The 22,769-nt window shown below is 31.5% G+C and overlaps 3 protein-coding genes across 8 annotated transcripts; 1 reads left to right on the top strand and 2 right to left on the bottom strand.

Moving 5' to 3' along the window:
• Positions 1-25: 25 nt before the first annotated feature.
• LOC110634016 (glucan endo-1,3-beta-glucosidase 5-like) lies at positions 26-2,308 on the bottom strand. The gene is made up of 2 exons (XM_058145896.1): positions 1,506-2,308; positions 26-1,427 (listed from the first exon to the last, which is right to left on the bottom strand). Exons 1-2 carry the CDS (start codon positions 1,847-1,849, stop codon positions 311-313), a joined length of 1,461 nt encoding a protein of 486 aa, XP_058001879.1. The 5' UTR covers positions 1,850-2,308; the 3' UTR covers positions 26-310.
• A 2,952-nt stretch (positions 2,309-5,260) lies between these two features.
• On the top strand, positions 5,261-11,194 carry LOC110634013 (uncharacterized). 2 transcript variants are annotated; one of them, XM_058145895.1, is made up of 11 exons: positions 5,261-5,953; positions 6,091-6,196; positions 7,101-7,181; positions 7,282-7,398; positions 7,533-7,706; positions 7,895-8,382; positions 8,749-8,848; positions 9,528-9,587; positions 9,689-9,781; positions 10,113-10,229; positions 10,671-11,194. In XM_058145895.1, exons 1-11 carry the CDS (start codon positions 5,841-5,843, stop codon positions 10,971-10,973), a joined length of 1,752 nt encoding a protein of 583 aa, XP_058001878.1. In that variant the 5' UTR covers positions 5,261-5,840; the 3' UTR covers positions 10,974-11,194. The 2 variants fall into 2 exon arrangements, with proteins under 2 accessions (XP_058001878.1, XP_021638571.1); XM_021782879.2 differs by having other exon boundaries at positions 5,263-5,953; positions 6,070-6,196.
• Positions 11,195-12,016: 822 nt separating this feature from the next.
• LOC110634018 (transcription initiation factor TFIID subunit 4b) lies at positions 12,017-18,323 on the bottom strand. 5 transcript variants are annotated; one of them, XM_058145890.1, is made up of 14 exons: positions 18,138-18,323; positions 17,950-18,049; positions 16,780-17,321; positions 16,585-16,680; positions 15,617-16,495; positions 15,028-15,152; positions 14,195-14,282; positions 13,974-14,109; positions 13,795-13,850; positions 13,601-13,657; positions 13,363-13,503; positions 13,140-13,205; positions 12,794-13,040; positions 12,017-12,701 (listed from the first exon to the last, which is right to left on the bottom strand). In XM_058145890.1, exons 1-14 carry the CDS (start codon positions 18,174-18,176, stop codon positions 12,532-12,534), a joined length of 2,742 nt encoding a protein of 913 aa, XP_058001873.1. In that variant the 5' UTR covers positions 18,177-18,323; the 3' UTR covers positions 12,017-12,531. The 5 variants fall into 5 exon arrangements, with proteins under 5 accessions (XP_058001873.1, XP_058001874.1, XP_058001875.1 ...); XM_058145891.1 differs by having other exon boundaries at positions 16,780-17,318; positions 18,138-18,302; XM_058145892.1 differs by lacking the exon at positions 13,601-13,657 and having other exon boundaries at positions 18,138-18,302.
• Between the last annotated feature and the right edge of the window lie 4,446 nt (positions 18,324-22,769).

Below are 22,769 nucleotides of genomic sequence, written 5' to 3'. Positions count from 1 at the left end.
TAGAGTTAGCCTTTACTGGCAAAACGGCAGTGCAAATTGGCAGAATTTGGTCTCTTTAGTTAAGCAAATGACCAACATTTAAGTCGACTTATTTGGAATTTTGGATGAAGAAAAGGATTTCAAAGTTGAAAATCATGAATATGTGATTTCCTTATTTACATTAATGGCGAAAATAATCACAGAATTAATGATGCTTGTGAAGAAACTGAGCTACAAGAACATTAAAAAATGTTCAAAATAAGAGAAATCTGAAAAAAAACCTGATGTGGGTGAACATTGATCTTGGCTGAGGTTTGTATTTTTCTAAAACTCAGAAAGCACCATGAATAATCAATAGCAGGACTAGAATAAGACCCATGGTTGAGGTTTGTATTTTTCCAGCCAATGAGCTAGCAGTCTCGTGCTTACGCAGATCAATCATAATTTCGAATCTGCAAGTATCTTGAGAGGGATCTAGTTTTGTAACAACTGATAAGTTGTTAAATGAACAAGAACCTTTCCTCTGATCCATAGTTTGGTAGTACATGTTAAAAGCATAAGAAGCATTGTTTCTAGCATCCAGGATGCCGCAGGAAGATCCATAGCCAAGACTCGTGCAATCGGCGTAGGAGCAGGCGTAGCTGATGCTGTTAGCCAGATTGGGGTCTGTGATGCTGGCATCAGGTGACATTACACACCACTGCCTGGCCAAATACCTTACACCTTTTGCTGGAACTAGAGACTTTCCATTTCCCATATCCAATTGGTACTTGATGGATCCATCATAGTTGAAAACACCCCAGTGCCTCTCAAAATTTCCAGGTTGGGTGCTCTTGTTATCTTCATCAATGAGTGAAAACAGGTAGACATCAGGTGGGGTCTTGCGTTTCGGGGTACCTTGCCCTTGAGATATTCGATTGATGAGGCCTTGGTTGAACCTCTGAGCATTCTCTGCATTTGCGCTGGGGTCGCCATCTGTTGGCCATCCAACTTCACCAACGATGACAGACAATGATGGGAAACCATTCTTTTCAAGAGCCGAAATGAGGGTGTCAAAGTTTGCCTCAAAGACATTGGTATAAGTTATGGAACCGTCAACAACTGGGGCAGCACTGCCATTGAAGTAGGCATACTCTTTGGGGAAATTGGGGTCTGCATTGAGGCTAAGGAATGGGTAGATGTTGATGGTGAGGGGAGAGTAACTGTCACTGAGAAACTTGATGATTGACATCATGAGATCATGGATATCCGGTCGAAAATTGCCACCGGAAGGTAGACCACTGTCTGTCTGGTAGACATCTGCATTTAGTGGTACTGTAACCTTCACTTGTTTGGCCAAGCCAGCTTTGATCAAGGCTGCTTGAATATTTTGTAGTGCTGGAAATGTTGTCTGAAGAAAAGTGTCTTTGTAGGTCTTGAGGAAAGGCTCATTTCCCACAGCTACATACCTGAGAATTATGCATGCCACACAGGTCAGCACTAGTCCATTACATCATATTGAAAAACAAGATTCAAAGGATTTTTACCTTATATCCACCCCATGTTTGGATACATAGTCAGACACATTTTGCTGAACCCAGTTTATAGCAGCCTGGACACTACTCGCAAGAGGTGCCAGGAGATCATTTGGTATGCCAACCATAACTTGGATACCAGAATTGCCTAGAGCTTTTAGTGCCCCAGGATCAGCTTCAAATAGCTTCACCTTGTTAAAACCATTGTCTTTCAAAAGCTGGACCACTATGTTAGGCTGTAAAGGGTGTGTTGATTGCGTTCCCCAGTTGCATGCCAACCCTTTTACCTCCTTAACCAGGCCTTGACCACAAATCATGCACAGCAATAACAACCATAACATGCAGCTATTACCCATGTTTCCCTTATGTTTATTGGAACTCTTTTTCTCTAATAACTCTATTTATACAGAATAAAGTAGTCCTTTATGGTAAGAAAAAGGAAGGCATTACATAAAGATTCAACAAGGAACATATTCCAAGAGGAAACCCAATTGAACTTGAGAGCTAGAGGTGGAGAATATACATATCAAGAAAGGAATTGAGTAAGCATGTTGTAGATTATTTTGTAGAGTTTTCTATAGACAGAAAGAAACCCACAAAGGAGGATTACCCTTTTACAACGTGGATTTTTGTCTGCTCTGCGCCTTGAAGTTTCTTTGTTAATCTTCACTTTGTATTTAGCTTTTTGGTAACCCCTGTTATTGATATTCCTTGGTGTGACTCAAGGAGAAGGCATGTTGCCCAGCGGAGAAGGATCCACGTTTTAATCCAAAGGAAATTCCTTACTGGAGTGAGATGCTGGAATGTCAACCTGTCCAAGCTCCTTTCAAACGACAACGAAGCTTTGGTCTGATACTAAAGCTTCGTTTGAGATCGTGACATGGAAAATTAAAAAAAAAAAAAAAAAATTGAAACTGCTTCTTGGAAATGTCTTTTTTAGATGTTTTTGAAAAAATAATTTGAATTTTTTTTTTTTAGAATTTTTACAATTAAAATAAGTTATTAAATTGAAATTTAAAGATCAAAAAAATTTCTATGATTAACATATAAAAGAATATAATAAAATATTATAAAAAAAATATTCTACTCAACGAGGTTTTAATAATACCATGGAAATTATTAAAAATCACTTATAAAAAGGCAATACTAATGACTTTTCATTAAACTATTAAATTTTTTTATTATTTTGTGGACATATTGTGGAGTATTCCCTCTGTCCCAATTCAAATAGTTTTAGAAAAAAAATTTTTTTATCTCACTTTTATATAAAATTAAAATAGTATTAATTATTTTTTTTAATTTTATCTTTCTTTATTTATTGGCATTCTCAATGCATTTATTTTTTTATCACTTTTCTCTATTTTAATTAAATATAAAAATATTTTAATTAATTATTAATATTTTTTATTAAACAAAAAGATTCAATTATTTTCTTAATTTTTATATAAAAATATTAAAAAAATACTTAAAATAAACGGAAGAAGTAATGGAATTAGAATCCATTTACTTCTCCCACTAAATTGCTTTGTGACTTGTGAAATGATGAATAAAAAATATATATTACACATTTAATTTTATTATTATTAATATAATAATAAAATTTATTAAGAGTCAATTTAAATAAATATAAATATTAAAATTTTATTACCAAAAAAGTTGATTAATTTTTCATTATAAAAATAAATTCTTTATAAATTAATTTATAAAAATATATATATATAATAATTTAAAAAAAAAATAAGATCAATTTACCAATACATTTACACACATTATCTATAATTAATGTAAAATCTCAAAAAGTTAATCTAACCACTCAAAAATAATTTTTATGTTGTTTCAAATTATTGAAATTTCAGGTGTAGAATCAAATGGATTTTTCTCTTTACTTTATTTATATGTATGATCTATGAACTTAATTCTAAAGCTAATTTCATCAATATTGGTTCATTTTCAATAAATTCAAGAGAGTAAGGGAATACATGACATTTCATTCAATAACCAAAAATCAACTTTATAGTCATAATTGTTCCACAACAAACTTTTAACTTTCTACTTCACTATAACTACTTCACTGTTTTGCTACAATGTCACCTTAAATACCCTAAACCCTACACACTTTAATATATTAACAAAATAACTTCTTTGCCAGTTGATTGAGAATCCTGTTAAGCCTATTTGGTATTACTATTGAAAATGCTATTAAAAAAATTATTTTTTTAAATATACTGATTAAAGAGTATTAAAAAATAATTAAAAATTAAATTTGATCAGTTTTAATAATAAAAATATTAAAATAACAAAATAATTTTTTCTAAACTACTTTTCTCAATAGCATTTAAAATAATATTTTTATTCAGAAAAACAGTTTCGGATTCTGAAATCCAATATCAAATAGGGCTTAAGTAAACCCTATACTATATCACCCATTAGTAGGGGGTGGCAATTCGGATTGATGAGTCGTGTTCGTGTAGTGTCAACACGTGATACGAATACGATTAAGGTCGACACGAACACGATACGATTAACAAATCGTGTCAAAAATTTAATCACGAACACGATCATTCTATTATACGGATTACACGATACGACACGATTAATATTAAATTATATTAGGTGTATTAAACATGACACGATCCATTTAACACGAAATAACACATTTCATACGGTTTAACACGACTTAATATTTAACACGCTACATGAGTGGGTTCATGTTTAGTGGGTCACAGGTCAACACGTGACACGAATATTAAATCGTGTCATAAACATATTAAATCGAATTAGCGGATTAACCCGTGACACGACACAAATTTGATACGAACACGAATAAATCTACCTAAAATCCTATATTTTCATTTTATATTCATATCGTGTTTGCAGATGGTATCCAAAATTGACACACCTGCCCATTAGTTTCCTCTCACAACTCTCTCTCTCAATCGCTACAAACGTTAGCAACCAAAACGTAACGAGTCTCCACTTTCTCCTCCCCCGACAGCTTCAATTTCACGTTCTTGTTTCTCTATCCTTTTTAGCATATCCAAGTTGCTTAATTTGAGTTAATGCTTATGTCACTCTCTCTCTCTCCCCTTTCCTATTTATGTCTCTCTCTTTCTATCTATCTCTCCATTCCCCTCTCAATTTGTCTCTCTCTCCTCATTTTTATCTATCTTTGTTATGAATCTGTAAATTTTACAACTCATTTGGATTTTAGAAATTCTTTTGAAAATATACAGAAAGACAGATAGGAGAGAGACAATGAAATAATCACAAGAAAGACAGATGCAAATGAGGAGGGAGAAGAGGGAAAGTGGGATACAGAGATGTAGAAAGGTAGAGATAGATGAAGAGAAGCAGAGAGACATAAACAAAAAGGGGAGAGAATTTCTAAATATATATATTTTTAAAAAAATTTAATATCAAAAATTTTGTTAAGTTTTTTTTTATAATAAAATAAAAATCAAAATTTTTTTAACATTAAAAAAAATAACTTCAACCCTTCATATAATAAAAATGAAAAAAATATTTCACTAATTTTTTTTTCTCCATTTATTAAAAAAAAGGGGGGAAATCTGAGAGGGATCTGTCGGTGAGTGAAGTGAGGCTGAGCCATACAGAAAAGGACATACTTCTAACTAAGGACAGATCCCCTGACGTTCCATCATATCCCTTTAACATTTAACATGTGTATTTGGGTCCCTTTCCTTTCCTTTCCTATCTCTTTTTATTTTTCTATTTTTGTTCTCTTTCTCTAATTATTTCATTTCTTCTTTTTTTAATATGATTCTGATACTTATTTTCACTTTATTTTTCTGACAAAATTAAAAAAAAAAATTTAAGAATTGAATTTAAGTTCTCAATTATGTAATAATTTTTTTTATTTAGCATATTATTTTATTATCATATTTCATAAATTATGAAAAGAAGAAAGAAAAAATCTAAGCATAACAAGAGCAGTGATGTTGAAGAAATTGAAAGAACATAACTAATCTTGAGGCTGTGTTTGGAGGCAGATGGCTGTATTTATAGAGCTGCCATAGTTAATGCCCATTAGCCAAGCTTGTGGAGAGTGTTTCCTGAGAGAGAGAGAGAGAGAGAGAGTCGCCTACATTAGCCATAAATGGGCAAAATCCCTGCTTTCTTTCTGAGTGAGTTGCAGTGTGTTGTGGGTATCTTTACGGGCAAAATCCCTGCTTTCTTTCTGAGTGAGTTGCAGTGTGTTGTGGCTATCTTTACCTTTTGAGTTTTGACAATCTGCCTCTCTATCCTCAATTTGCTATTTGCTGATGCTGTTCTGTTGACGAGAGAAAATTTTCTTTTTCTTTTTTATGCTCTTTTGGAATTTAAGAGATGCTCTGTCTAAAAGCGGAAGTCCTCGATGACCACGACGCTAACAGCAGCAGTGTTTCTACTACTAGTAACAATAGTGGTGGTGGGTTTGGGTTTATTCTCCCAATAAATCTGTAAGACCAACAATGCACTACTGTTCATACATACATTCTCTCCCTATGTATCTATCTTCACTCCATTTTTATTTTTATTTGTGGGTGTGCTGGGGGGAGATTGATTTTGTGCATAGTTGATTTGCTTTGCTTTACAGGGGAAGTTCCATTCATAAGTATTTATGGAGGAGTGGTAGGTTATCCAATCGATCTATTTCTTCTGGAGATGGGTGTCCTCATTCTTCCCTAATTTCTGATTTTGAGGTATTTACTGCTGCTGCATTTTGTATACTTTTTTTTTTTTTTAAATTTACTACTTGTAATCATGCATATGTATATTGCCATGGAGTTTCTAATGCTGTGGCTTCTTCCTTCAATCATAAGCTCCTCTTCTGGGGATTGTTGTTGTGGAACCTGTAAATAAATCTCTGTTCGCGTTTGTTTGTTATAATCCTCTCTGCCATTTCTTTATATTCTGTTTCTATTGACATTTTGCAAGTTCGTGTCGTTATTGTCTTAATGGAAACTATAACCTCATCTATTTTATACTGTCATTCATCTTCTATCTTGTCCTGCTCCTTCCAGATCAGGGCCCTGGGGAAAGTCTAGAATCAGTAAAAAATAGGATGCTATGCGTTTTAAATCAAATCAAGCGATGCTATGCGATTTGAATCAAATCAAGCGATGCTATGCGATTTGAATCAAATCAAGCGAAACCCTGAATAATTTTGCATTTTTACTGGCAAAGAATAAAAAATAAGTTGCAATGCGTTTTAGATCAACCAAGGTATATTTTGTTGAACTTCCATCATCGGTGTCAACTTTGTCCTCTTAATGATTCTGCTGATGCTTGCAATAGTGCTGTACTGATATGAGGTGATTTTACTTAAAAACGAGAATCTAAGTTGGACATATAATGCAGTCATCAAAGAACTTAACATTGCTACATGTCTGATCATCAATCTTGTCATATTAAAATGGTTCAGAAAGTGAACCATTGCTTTTTGTATGCAATTATGCATTCTAGAATTTGGCGGATTGGCTGATACTTGCTAGAGTCACTGAGCTGCTTCTCCAACGAACCCCTGATGTCCCTTGCCCCTTTTCCTGTTGTTGCTTGGGAGTTTAATTCTTTTTTTAAACGGATTTTGAACCACACTATCTTCAGGATATTAAACCCCTGGAAAAAAGAAGTGGACAATTGAAAGGTGGGAATATGTCTCTTTACAAATACCAGCTTGAGGAAGATGTAAGTGAATTCAATGTCTCTATTTGTTTTCTATTATCTTTACTCATGTAAAGTTATCAATACATTTGATAACTGTATCATTAATATTTTACCAACTTAGGTTAAAAAGTTGCGACAGCAGTTGCAAGAAGAGATTGACTTGCGCCTAGCTCTAGCAAGCGCTATTGAACACTCTGATTCATCCTTCTCTAGTTCACCTTGTCAGCTTCCAGATAAGGTCAACATCCCCTCATATGTTTTCCCTATCTTTCTATATCTTCTTATTTTTCCTATCTAAAGCTCACTTTTTGTTTTGTTGCATATCCTTTTCTTCTTACCTTAAGCTTTGTGATGTGGAATTTTGGATAACAGGCCCAAGAGATTTTGGATAGCATAGCTATTCTGGAGATTACTGTATCGAAGCTTGAACAAGAATCAATTGCGTTGCAATATCAGCTTAGTCAGGAGAAAAATGAGCGCCATCTTGCTGAGTGGCGTTTAAGGCATTTGGCCTGTCCATCACCATCACCATTGGATTCCTCAGAGGTTTGTTTAATAGAATGTACTAGTTAACTTTGCATTGTTATTTGATTGAACTTGAACTTTTGGATCAGCTTACTAGGAGATGACCAAGTTATGTCTGTATGGCCAATTATTGTGGCGCCATTCTCCTGTGGCGAAATTAAAGAGTAAATGAGATGCACGAGGATTTAATTGTGTATAATTTGTTGCAGATTAGGAGACCTTCCTGTGGAGATAATGTAGAAGGGAAAGTGGATGATAAGCCCCTCTGGGAAGATATAAACGAAGAGCTAAAAAGGGTTCATTTTGTAGAGAAACTTTGGCACCACCCTAATCGGCTTTCTGAAGAAATGGTCTCGTGCATGAGAGATATTTTTGTCTTCTTAGCAGATTCTTCCAAGCTCTCTTCTTCTGAATGTATGGCTTCACCTTCTTCACCTCAGGGGCACCTCTCTTACTTTTCTTTGGCATCTTTCTCCGACTCACCCGTAATGAATTCGTTTATGAAGAATCCCTCAGTTGACATGGAACATGGTTCTGAAGTCTCTGAAAAATATTGTAAAATTGATCCATATAATGTTCCTGGTAAGGTAGATTGGATAGAAGGCATTGGAGCTTACAGCACAGCAGTTGAGGTCTCATGGTTGTCTGTTGGGAAGAAAGAACTTGAGTATGCTTCTGGGGCCCTCAAAAGATTTAGGTTCAGTACTCAACTCTTTCAGAATTAAATTATCTAAAATCCTGTTTTTTAACCTCTTGTATGCAATGAGGAGGTGGCCTTTCACCCTCATTATCAGCTTGGAGCACTGCAATTTTGTGCTTTAGGTTCTTGATCTCAGGATGTTACCTTTGCAAAATCTCTTTAGTGTAATCGCCTTTCAAAAGTCTGCTTATCCTTTGTTGGAAAATATTAAATAGTGTCATGACCTCCTTTTCGCCTTATCTATAGCAATTGGTACATACATCAAGTAATCTTGTTTCTGATACATCTATTTTAAACTTATTGACTGAAGGTGCTGACTAGATTTTTATTTTTTGGTGGTATTCCTGTTTACTTGCCACACAGGTTGCTTGTTGAGCAGTTGGCTGAAGTTGTCCCATCTCGCCTGAGTTGCACTGAGAAGCTAGCATTCTGGATTAATGTGTATAATGCTTTGATCATGCATGTAATTCCTCTCTTCCACACTTTATCCAACATTATCCAATTTGTGCACTGTGACCTCTCTCTACCTATTTTCCCTCATTGATTGGGTGTAAGGCAAGAGTGCTAAATATAAAGAGTTGGGCAATCCTCTCTCCTTGAGTTAGCCTTTGGAGTGAGTTAGGTATGATCTATTTTTTGTACATAGTATCAGAGTCAACTCTTGTCTCGATGTTGGGCCATTCGAAGATGTTTAGTCTTGCAAATTTCACGCTCCAAAATGTTCATGTTTTGGTGTGAGGGGGGTGTATTGTCCCACATCAATCAGGTATAAGGCAAGAGTGTTGAAGATAAAGACTTGGGCAATCCTCCCTCCTTGAGCTACCTTTTGGGTGAGTTAGGCCCAGTCCAGTTTCTCTACACTATCCATGTATTCTTCCATGTTCAGAACCTTATCTATCTATCTCATTTTAATGTGCATGTCACCATACTCAAGCCGTTAAAAGTTAGGACACTAGTTCGACCAAAAAAAAAAAAAAAGTTAGGACACTAGGCCTTCCCATGAACTGAGCATTTGAAACCTCTATTCCAACCATTTAATGCATCTGTAGGCCAAATGGATTTGTGGATACAGTATTTTACTATATTTCCTTTTTTTACAATTCTCATAGTTCCTACTTACTTTTCTTGCTGCTTTTTCTCAGGCCTTTCTTGCATATGGAGTTCCAAGAAGTGATATTAAATTATTTTCCTTAATGCAGAAGGTTTGGTGTTGTAGTTCTTTTCCTAGGAAGCTCCTGTTCATTTCTCTTCAATATTATGCTTATTGAAATTGATTTGAACCAAATGGCACACTGGCATGTAGGCTGCTTACACCATTGGAGGGCACACATTCAGCGCTGCTGACATTGAATTCGTTATTCTGAAGATGAAACCACCAGCTCATCGCCCACAAATAGTATGTTACAAGCTTAAGTCCCTTTAGAAGCCCTAGTGAAATGTAGCCTATGTTGTTTGGGCTAAGGCATGCTGACTTAATTGGTCCAATTTCCCTTTTTTTTTTTTTTTATGGTAGATCAATGACTCAGCATCACCATGTTACCAACAATTTACTGCATTTTAATTTTAGCATTATCTTACACATTTTTTTTTGCCGAGCGAATGCATTCATTTGTGTATTGTCAAAGGAACCTGATCTTCTATTTTAGAGGTCCTGCCAAAAATGACGTTTAATCTTTTCCATGATGTGATTTAACATGCATGTTTGACATCCATAATTTTCATGTCAGGCCTTGCTACTTGCTCTTCAAAAATCTAAGGTAATTGATGAGCAGAAGTTTTCCATTGATCTACCTGAGCCTCTGCTGGCTTTTGCTCTAAGTTGTGGGATGCATTCTTCACCGGCAGTAAGTACTCATGGCTTCTTTTCCCCTAATTTCCAGCATAAGAAGACTAACCTATGACAGAAATTAGAATAGTATGGCATAAAATTCTCAATTTTCCAAAGCAGGCAATATTCACTAGAGGTTGGAAATGATCTTCAACATGAAACATAGTCGGCTTAATAATTTTACTTTATGATGGTGTCCTCGTAGATGTACCATTACATTGCTAATTAGGTACAATCAAATGCCAGGATATATGAAGATGGAATTCCCTTGAGTTCCCAATTGGTCTTTCATTGCACACTACAAAAAAATGTGATTGTTTTGAAAGAATGTTACTGTTATGTTATGCAGTTTACTGAAGAGTAACATAACAATTGATGTTGATGACTATTTCATCCACAAAAACACGTTAAGAAGCAGTAGAATATTCTTATTTGTTGCCCTTTCTCCTGTAATCAGGTGCGAATTTTCAAGCCTGAAAATGTAAACGAGTTGCTTGAAACTTCATTGAAGGATTATGTGCAAGCCTCTGTCGGCATAAGCAGGAAAGGTAAACTATTGGTGCCAAAATTGTTGTATTGTTTCGCCAAAGGCATTGTAGAGGACTTGCAGCTGCCTGAGTGGATTTGCCAGTTCCTCTCCCCAGAGCAAGCTGCCACGGTTAAAGACAGTTCATCTAAACACAAGTGGAGGTTACTTGGTGCTCGAAGCTTCTCTGTCATACCTTTTGATTCAAGGTTCCGCTTTCTTTTCATATTGTAGTAACTGGATGAAATTTATAGTTGTCTTGAGCATCCAATCGATGGAAACATGTGGGTTCAAGCTTGTTTCCAGTTGATCAATTTCCCTTGAAAGATTGGAGGTTTGCCACACACAAGGTTTTATTAGATGCTTATTGACTGATCTAAAATAGTGAATTTTATAAAAATTTTATTGTACAGTCATAAATTCCATCAATAAATATTCTTTCCTTAATTTTACAATCTATGGACTACTTTGTGTTTCAAGTATGATAATAGCAGCGGCAGCAGCAGCACACAAGTTTTGTAAGATAGAAAGTTAGGTGCTCTGAGAATCTGATTGTTCATAAAGCACCTGCCTTTTAATCACACCTGCGAAGTCAAAATGGCTAAGAAAATTGCACCAACTGAGCAACCAGAAGAATAAAGTAATGTAATTGTCTGTTATAACAATTTCAACATTATGAACTAGTCTGTGCATCCCTGCATCGTATGGGGTTAATGTTTATGACTTAATGTAAAATCCCTACATGAAAACATTGAATAAGTTGATGTTATTGGACTGGAGAATTTAATTAATTTGCACCTTAATTTTGTGATTTTTCTATTAATATTAATAGTATTAAATCAGTCATTTTGATTATATAACTCCCTTGCAAAAGATCATCAAGCAATTACATAACTCCATAACAAACCATAAGAAGATATAAATGTAAAATCTGCCAGCATACAAAAATGTTTGATATAATTAATCTGCCTAATTTCATCCTAAATGGTACCTTGCAGAGGAGGATTGCTCGAGTCATATACAAAGCACATTTTATATCTGATTGATGTAAGATAACACATATTTTACACACCAAGGTTTGAATATTTGGGGTATAAAATTTGTAGAATTAGATATTTGCAGGTGACCTAATGTAAAGACTGAAGTTTGCTTTGATGTTATATTGATAAAATATATGGAGCCCAACTCTACCCTGAAAGGCACCTCTTAGATGATTAAAATTAAAAAGAGAATAGAGATAAAATATACGTTAAATAATGATAACGAAAACAACTTAATTGTAATGAGATGAAATTGTAAATCCTCACTTGAATTTCATTTTTAACTTTACAAACAACCTTTTCCTTTCGCAATCCTCAAGACATCGATTCCGCAATTGGCTCTACATTTTCATACTCGAGAAAGAAAGGGCTTGTTTCCTTTATATTACAGTCTATTGTAGAACACTAACCAATTTCTAATACATAAAAATGCAGAGCCTAAGAGGGCGCAATTGATGGACAACACATGAATATTCCAGTACAACCCTTTGTTGGTCCCAGGGGACTGAGGAGGCTAGGTTAGCTGAAAGATATTTATCAGCAAAGGGGACAACGGGTCGAAGAAATTGATCATATAACAGTAAGTGCAACAATTGGCAGACCCCCTAGGACATCAGAACTCTTCACTATTACTACAATATTATCACTAGTTAAAATACTATAGGGAATAAAAAATCTATTTTGAGGTTCAATCTTGCATTATTCAGTTGGAGAGTCGGATTTGTGCAATTGATAAATCAGAGTAGACTTGATTATTCAGCTGGAGAGTCAGACCGGATTCTCTCGTACAATTGATAAATCAAAGTTGACTTGGACATCTGGGGTTCTCTTTCCAGCGCTGCAATTACATCCTTAACAGAGATAGAGTGAGCAACCCTGACCTGAGGCACACTTTGGTTCCTTCCAATTTTCCTAACAGCCCCTGATGAAAGGAAAAAAGTAGGTGAAAAACAAAGCAAATGAAAATAAAACACAAAATGCCATCGCATGCGCTCCACTAGTTCTCACACATACTTGATGCAACTGCCGAGCTCCTTTTTTCTGGTTCTTGATTATCCTTTATATTTCTTCCAGTTGTTGACAGAGACTTTTCTTTAGATGACTGGGAACTGGATGTTGCTTCCGTCCCACCTTCACGTTTCTGGCGTGCTTGCTCAGCCATGAGTTGCCATTTTGACAGCATGTCATCTCCACCAACAGCGGCTCGAGCAGCAACATTTGCAGCTGTTGTCCTCATTTTGTCATCCTCCTCTTTGTTTACCTACACAGTAATGCAAGTATTATTTTTTATTTAAACAAGATTTCCTTTATTTGGCTAACAGGATAACTTATAGTAGTTGGTACATTAGCTGGTTTATACCTTCACTGATTTCATACGACCTTCATCTTTCTCCTTATCAACTTCAACTCCATTATCACCCTCAGGCTGCATTCACAGGTAATTAGAAACTTAAGGAATTTATGCTTAAATGTATATGCATAACATAAAGATGATTCATGTCTATTTGTATAATTTTCTTTGTTTCTGCAAACTTGATCAAAAGCTCAACTAACATGACATACTATGCATATAAAGTACCCACTTCATTAACTCTTCGAAGCTTTTCAGCTTCTGCCTGCTTTTTCTCCCATTCTTCCCTAGCTTTTCGGTTCATTGCCATGATTTGCTGTCGAACATCTGAGGTGATTACAGTCCGGTGTCTAGACTTCTCAGCATCAACCCGCTGTAAAGATACGATTAGAACCAGGGCAGTATAAGGAAAGACGACAAGCTAGCACTAGCAAGATAAATTTAAATGCAACAAGAAAATAAAAACTGACCTGCTTGGATAGCCTGATCAGTTTACTTATTAGTCCACGCATTCTTTCCTCCACACACTAAATATTCAGTTTCACAAGTGAAATCTCACAGTTATCAACAACAATAACAACGACACTATGTCTTAATTCCAAACTAGTTGAGGTCAACAAAAGTCTCACAGTTATCATATGAAAAAAAAAAGTTAGCATCTCACCAAAGACAAGCACCGTTCCACATCATTGTTTATATTCTTCAAACCACATTTAGCCACTGGAGCACAAACCCAATATCATAAGCCATATCACTAATATTTGCTTATTTCATAAAGTAGAACGCGCATAAATGAATAAGTTCAAAACTGATATGAGAACAATGAACAGAAAGAATATTAACTGATCTCTGCCAATTTTTTCTGCAGTGGAATTTTCTGCAAAATCAACCTTTCTTCTTCTTCTTGTACAACCTTCCGAGATGCTTCTGAAACTCGACTTTCCTCCTTGGACCCAGAGAATAGCTGTTCTTCCTCTTCCTATTTTTAACAAGCAACAGTGTATAATAATCACTAGTACACGCATCAACATGAACAAACTTGATGGCACACACAAGTAACATACCCTTAGATTAACTCCACTAACAGCAGTGACATCATTGAGTTGTTCGATGCTTTGATCCGAAAAGGCCCCAGATACTTTTTGCTTCTTACTGTGCAGAATCCCATAAATTTATGCAGTAAGCTGATTTAATAAAATAACTAATCAAGATGAAAGAAAATCAATTGGCCATATAAAACATATTTTCAAGACTAGCTGGATGCTTAGTTGACTGCTGGAATTGGTTACTGAAGCTGATAGTCAACAAGTCAAACTTTATTTCTTAGTAAAGCTGATTAGTTAGGAATAGCTGTGTTAGTTATCCATTTCGAGAGAAGGGAGATTGAGTTGGTTTGGTGATGTGAAGCGTAAACATACGGAGGCTCCAGTTAGACAAGTAGAGCACATTGCGTTAGAGGATAGAAAAAAAAAAAAAAAAAGGTAGACCTAAACTGACTTGGAGGAGAGTAGTACAACATGACCTAGAAGCATTACACATTTTTTAGGATTTAACCCAAAATCGTTTAGAATGGAGAAAGAGAATTCACATAGCTGACCCCAATAAATTTTTGGGATAAAGGTTGAGTTAAGTTGAGTTGAGTTTTGTTGATCCATTTCCAAAAACTATAAAAGCTTGATGAGCGCTGTATTGGAGATACCATTACTGAATATAGAATATTCTTGATTTCCTTAAAGTTCTCTCTCTCTCTCTCATATCTTATTTCTGCTTCTTCCCTCTGTGTTTCTAGTTCTTTCACTTTCCCTCCCTTTCCTTCCAATTGTTTGCTACCAAACAACTTGATGCCTGAAGATTCCAGGACCTAACACATATGGAAAATTAGAAGAAGCTATTTCACCTTGACATAGGTGGAGAAGAACCAAGTGCTTCAAGTGGCTTCTTTTGGCCAATTGAAGGTTTCTTTGGAGGTGTTCTTGCATTAACTCCAGCAGAAGCAGCTACAGATGGGATTCGAGAGCCTACCTGATAAATAGAGAAACAAGGATACCCATGATTAATAGAAAACTTACAGAATGTAGTACATTAGCAGTGCAGAAAAAGAATTTAAGTTCAGGAAATTGACGAAGCAAACATAAACTCTCCCTCCCAGTTCCCACTCCCTCTTGTCATGTCACCAATGACTTGCATTGTTTACCAATAATAAATCTTAGCAAAAGAATGGACTTGGATGACCACTGAAATATTTTATAATCCCTTTGTCAAGAAGGAATTCTCCACACATCCCTATGGCCTCTAAGGGGGATAGACAACAATCTATGCCAACTCATCAATGTCATGCAAAAAGCTAATGCTCCTGTTCTTACACGTGGTCAGTCATTTAACCAGATAATAATTCCATTGTTTAAATTACAACAGAAGGAATGCAAAGAAACTGAGACCCTTAAAAACTAAATGCAGTAGTACATTCATGATCAATATGAAATTACCTGGACATTTGGCTCCAATGGAGTTGAAATGGAAGGAGAAACTGAATTTGAGGGTGCCAAACCAATGGGTGCAGAGAAACCAACTTTTGCAGACTGCTTTTCTAAAGAGACATCCTTTGAATTTCCTGGCACTGCATTCCCCTGCTCAACAGTTGTGGCAGACAAACCCTGAGGGTTAGACAACTGAGATTTCTGCTGCTGCTCAACAGCCTGTTCAACTGGTTCTTGTTTTACATAATTTGTTGATAAGAAAGGGGCAGAACTTTGCTCTTTATTCATTGGTGCTTGCCATGGAACTGAACTTTGTTGCAATGCTGATTTGTTTGTATATTGGGAAATAGAACCACTCTGCACTCTGTTAGGATCAGCAACAGAATTTTGCCTCTCAAATTTCGGCACATTCATCATGTTCATTGCCTGGGTTGAACCTCCTATTTGTGTTGTGCCCATGGTTTGATGTGAAATTTGCCTCATTTGCAAATCATGAGATTGTGGCTTCATGGAAGATCCTGAAGTATTGACATTTGTTCCAGAATAAGGGTGATAAGTAGCACTATTACTTCCATACATTGGAAAGGAAGTCGGTGGAAAATGCAAATGTTGCTGCTGCTTGCTATGTCCTGGAACAGAAATTGAAGAGCGCTCTCTATCTTGATTGACTATGCTAGCAGTGGAGGAAGGCATTTTGCTTACTTGCATTCCATGAGAATCTGGCTGACGTTCCACCTCTCGAGATTTCTGAGCATTATTTTCTGCAGATGGGTAGCTAGAATCAGCCAGAGCTTGGACTGCCGAAGAGGCACTAGCACTGACAGGCATTCTCACATTGTGTTGGCGTGCAAAAGCTTGAGACTGTAACTGGGATTGGTTGGAACCTGGCTGCAAGTACAGGAAAAACTCCTTTTTAGTTTGATGTCAACAAAATTCTTAAGTTCATCATAAATATATCAAGCCCATCCTACAATTACCTGTGACTGCAATTGAGCTACCGCCAACCTTAGCACTTGGTCCCCTACAATATTTCTCATAAGCCTGACAAATTGTTCTTTCGCGATATCATTTTTCTAACAGCAAAAGCAGTAGAAGAATCAGGATAGAACATAAGGCACCCAGTCTAATTCACAAAAGACATTAGAATATAGAAATTCAAATCAGAGACCCACCCTCAATTTATTAAACAGAGTCTGAAGTTGCATCTCTCTGTCTTTATCAAGATGGGGCTTTAAGGCAGGCAACAATAACACAAATGGTATCTGCTTGGCTTGATTCTTAAGGTTGCCAGGTTGCTCCATGCCCAGAGTCTGTTGATTCTGTTGATTACCCATGTTCACTTTCATGTATTGAGATTCAGTGTCCGGATTTTGCATTTTTTCACGTTCAGACAGTGGCATAGGATTTCTTTCAGAAATTTGCATCCCAGTTGTTCGAGGAGTCTGAAGAGGAATTTGTTTTGCCTGTCCTTTTTGAACATCATCTTGGGGTTGTTTCTCATGTAATAGGAGGTGACTGGATTCCTGTGTGGCATCATTATGTAGTTGCTGATTTTCAGCAGTAGAAACATGCTGCTTTAGCTCCATTGCAGATGAGTGCTGCTCTTGCTGCTGTTGTTGCTGGCTTGCACCATTGGCATTTTCATCTTGTGTAGTAGTTTGCCAATTTGAAAATGACTGACTGGGAGTTTGATTGATTTCATGGGACAAAACTGCTGTAGTTTTGAGTTGCACACATCACAAATAACCAAAAAGTTTCCATGTAGGCAAAATATAAAGCAGAGGTAACGAACATAAGAGAAGCCCAAATACATTCAACTTATCTTTCACAAAATATCTCTCTCCACTCCTAGATCTTATTTTTATCTAGTTATGAAATTGTATGCTTGTTATTAGGAATAATAAAATGGGAAAAACATTTTACAAGTATAATCAGAAAATAAAGAACTCTGAATTGCAGCAAAATGAATTAGCTTCGTTCTCCAAATTACTCCTAGATTCAAATAACACACACCTAAATAGGAAAATCAATGCAACTAATGCCTCGAATTCAAAACAACCATAAGCACCTTAAAATAGTGATTCCAAACAAAAAATCTCAAGGCAACATGAAAACTAGGCCATCCTAACAATCCTGATAATCGCTTGCACAGTCTGCTCCACCCCTTACATAAAATTGCCAATGAATCCCATGTAATTTGTTCCAAACACATTATTCAATCCCAAAACAAAAACAAAAGCAATAACAGCAAAACAAAAATGCAAAACCCCCAATTATAAATTATTATTTCTGTACGAAACAAATCAATTTAGGTTTCAATCAAAATCGACAACAGTACGTACCGGAGTCAGACGGCTGAGAAGAGGACGCATCGCCTCCAATATCCCGATTGAGGGCAGCCTGAAACGCCTCGACGTCAGCACCGGAATGCATGGTTTCGTCCTGTAAACACGAAAATCATAGAAGGAAACAGTTTTGCTAAAATCTGGATATGGAGGAAAGGAGAAAACCGAAAAATTGAAATACAGACCTCGTCCTCTTCGAGGAGCTTCATTATCGAAGGGTCCATGACTGTCTCCTCACCCTCACTCAAAAGCTCACTTTTGGATTGAATCGAGAAGATGACAGATTATTATAAATATGCAAGTAGAGAGAGCTAAGCTATATTAGATTTCCAAATCCATGAACGGAGAAATGCCTTTTTCCGTTATTTAAATTGTTATTATTATTATTATTATTTTCTTTTTCTGTTTCTTTTTTAGCAGAAGAATTTACGATTGCGTTGTGCCCGTGGTACATGGATTGGGTCCGGTTGGTAAATTTTAATTCTAAAAATAAAATGATTTTTCTATTTAAATTTATTATTAATTCTCTTTAAAATTATTTTTCTAAAATTTTGTTTTATTAATAAAATAATATATTTAATATATTGTGAATAATTATACAATTAAAATAGTTAATTATTTAAATTATATATATATATATATATATATATATATATATATATATATATATATATATATATAAGAACAAACGCAAATTATGCATTAAGGGGTCGAAATTTAGATATTCGTAATTGTGTTTATTTAAATAATAAATTTATTATAATTAGTGAAGAATTATAAATTATACTTTCATAAAAAATAATTAATATTATTTTTAATAAATTATTTGTTTTATTAATTTTAAATTATCTGAACAACTTAATGAAAAAAAATTAATAAATCATAATTAATATTTATTTTAGCAATTTTTAGATGTTAACTAGGAAATCAATTTTTAGAGAATTTGATTTAGACTTTGAGAGTTAAAAGTGTTGTATAAAAAATAAATTTAAGTTTTAAGAGTTGAAGTTTGTATAAATATATTTTTAAATTAAATAAAGTATTAAAATTATTTATAATTATTATAATAAATAATAATTAAAATTTTGACTTTATAGAAATAATTAAATAGAAGTAAATTTTTACCCTCTATATATATATATATATATATATATATATATATATATATATATATATATATATATATATAACAAGCTATGTAAATTTTTTTTTATGTATACATATTTATTATATTAATATAATTAATCAAAAGATATTTTTCTTGAAAATATATGTAATTTTATTTTAAAAATATATAAAAAATTATATTACATACTATTTATGTGTATATCATAATTCAAGTGAAATAAAATTTTAATCATTCATTATATTATATATTAGTTATGTGTGTATAATTTAGTTTAAAATAAATTAATACAAATAATATTATATTTATTATTTATTTATTATAATACATAGAATAAACATATATTTTCAAAAAAAAAATAATTGTAAAGTATAGTTATAAAAGAAAATAATAGTAATGATTGTTTAAAAAAATAATAAAAAATATGTCTAATATTATTCTTAAGGTAATAGGTTTAGTATATAAAAATAATGTATATGTATATTGTTTTAAAATATTTTTAATTATTAAAAAATAAATTAAATATAAGCAAAGCAAATTTAATTATCTATTATTTATAATTATATATTTAATAGACTAACAACTCTAAATAGATATTATAAAAAGTTTATAAATATTATTTTTAAATATTTTAAAAGCTAATAAATATTATTATTATTATAACAAAAAATAATAATTTTAATCAAAATTTTACCATTGGAAAGTAGTGTTTATAGAAAACAAAAATAAAGCTCAAATAGATTAATAAAGTAAAATTTATTTTATCATAAAATAATATAATCTTAAAATTGATTTAAGAAAAATAATTATAGTGCATGCAAATTAAATAATTAAATAATTAAAAATAATTAAATTGAAAATAAAAAAGTAAAAATTATACAAAAATCAATTTATTTATGAACATATGAATGGTTTAAATATTAAAATAAATAAATAAAAATTTAAAAAGATTTAAGCATTTATTTTAATTCAAAAAATTCAATTAATTAAAAAAAATATTGTAACGGGTTAGAGATTAAGATATCTTATGTAAAAATTAAAAATAAAATATTAATTTTTAATAATAAAATAAAAATTAAAAAAAGACACTAAAAATAAAGAAATGTAATCAGGAAAATTATATCAACATTTTTATTAATCTATAAATTTCAAAATTATTTCAATAATAATAATAACTAAATAATTTGAAAGCAATTATAATTAAAATATAAATTGAAATAAGAAAAAATAATTGAAATTGATATATATATATATATATATATATATATATATATTCAAATTATTTGTTATATTAGAATTTAAAAATTGTTTTTTTTCATAAATTTTATTTGAAATATGATTATTTGATGTATGTATATTGATTGTCATCTAGCAATTATAATTAGAAATTATAGAAATAATAATATTTTTAACTTCTCAACTCTCCATAATTAACACGTGTTATATATAATAGAAAAAAAATAAAAAAAAAAACTAGTAGAGAGGATTTTTCACTTTGTTTTTTTTAAAATAATAATAATAATAATAATAATAATAATAATTAAATAAATAAAAAAGGATAATATTGTATTTACTGTTCCTTATAAACAGTAGTTATAAACAGTAAAACTGTTGATTGTTTTAGTATAATATAATAATACTAAAAAAATAATTAATTAAAAAATAATATACTTTCTTATATTTAAATAATATGCTTTAATAAATAAATAATATGTTTTTTTAATATATTATAGTCTATTAATTTTATTTGCAGTAATTTTTGTGGTAAATAAATAATTATATAATCACATTAATTAGTTTAGAATACTACACACTAGTTTTAATTACTAATTAAAAAAAAATCTACTTATATATTTGTCTATCTATATCCATTTATCTCTATTCTCCTATTTATTTAATATTCTTATTTATCTTTTTTTTTTAAATCTTGAAGGTTTTTTTTAATTTTTTTTATGTTTTAATTAGACTAATTAATATACTTAAAATTAATATTTTATATGATTATTAATTATGACATTAGAAATATAATTATGTCAATTATATTCATTGTATATCTCTCTATGTTTTCTATATTTTATTTTGTCATTCTAATATTTTATTTAACTTAAATTTTATTAAAAGAATTAAATTATTATTAAAGTAAATTACATTATGTATGTACGTGAAAAAGACTAAATAAATTTATAAAATTCAGTAAAGAGTCAAATAAAGCTAAAATTAAGCTTTTAACTAATAAATATCTGTACTTTATAATTAAGATCAAATAAGTATATATTTAATAAAATATTATTTTTATTAATAAAATATTATTTTCCTATTTTTCATAATAAAATTATTTATTAATTTTAACTAAAATAAATTTAAAAAAATTGAAAAACATTATGAACAAAAATTGTTTAATTATTAAAACTAGAAAAATAATATTTTATTATTAAAAAATAATATTTTATTATGTATGAATTTATTTGTTCTTAATTAAAAAATATAATGACTATTTGACTCAAAACATGATTTTAAATTTATTTAACTCTTGACTGAAATATAAATGCTTATTGGATTTTTTTTTCATAAATATAAATATAAATATATATATATATATATATATAAACAGTTTTTACTTTTTATTTTTTTTTTAATTTTTACTAATACAATTAAGGTAGAGTAAATGAATTAATATCAAATATATTCAATTTAATTAAGAAAGCCCCAATTAAGATTTTTAAATTTAAAATTAATATTTATGTATAATTAATTATTACTTTGAAAATATAATTATATTAACAATATCGTTAAATATTGAAAGACAATTGTATATATTTTTTTTTATTTTACGGTTTTTAATATTGAAAATTTTAGTTATTGCATTATTTTATTTTTTAGAAATTTTAAGTTTTTTCTTTGTTATTTTTCTATATTTTAATTTGATTAATTAAAATTTTTTAAGTTTAAATATTAATATTTTTTATAATTAATTATGACCTTGGAAATGTAATCATATTAATAATTAAATATTGAAAGTTCATTATATGTTAGTTTCTGTATTTTATAATTTCAATATTTTAAAATTTTAATTATTAAATTATTTTCAATATTGCATGCACTACTTATAAATGCTTATAATAATAATAATAATAATAATAATAATAATAATAATAATAATAATAATAATAATAATAATAATAATTCGTAAGAACAAGAGCTAAAATATTTCAAAAACTTGTAGGATGAATATATTTATATATGTAATGAGATTTAATTATTTATAACACTATTGAAATAAATTTGAATTTTACATAATAATTTTTAACAACAATAGTAATATATAATTGTATTTTATTTGAACGAATGATTTAATTTTTATTTATATTATATTTTCTTTTGATACTGAGCTTATAGAAAAATTGTTTTTTTTTTTTAAAACTTAATTAAATTTTTTGTAAAAATTATTATTTCAATTGATTATTATGTAATTGGAATTTTTTAGTTGGAGATTATTGTAAATACTTTTTATTAAATTTTTAATATAATAATATCATAATATAAATTTATGAATATATCTCAAATCTTCTGTTCAAGTAATGAATTGCAATGCAGCATATAGAAGGAGAATAGGCACAATTTTTATTTATACCAAAGCAAGTGTATTAATAAGTTAAAAAATAATAAATAAAAGATAAAAGTTAAAATATAT

The sequence above is a fragment of the Hevea brasiliensis genome, chromosome 4, assembly GCF_030052815.1.
Source record: "Hevea brasiliensis isolate MT/VB/25A 57/8 chromosome 4, ASM3005281v1, whole genome shotgun sequence".
NCBI lineage: Eukaryota > Viridiplantae > Streptophyta > Magnoliopsida > Malpighiales > Euphorbiaceae > Hevea > Hevea brasiliensis.
Note: the sequence above shows the minus strand (reverse complement) of the source record. Positions and strands in the feature narration are given on the sequence as shown.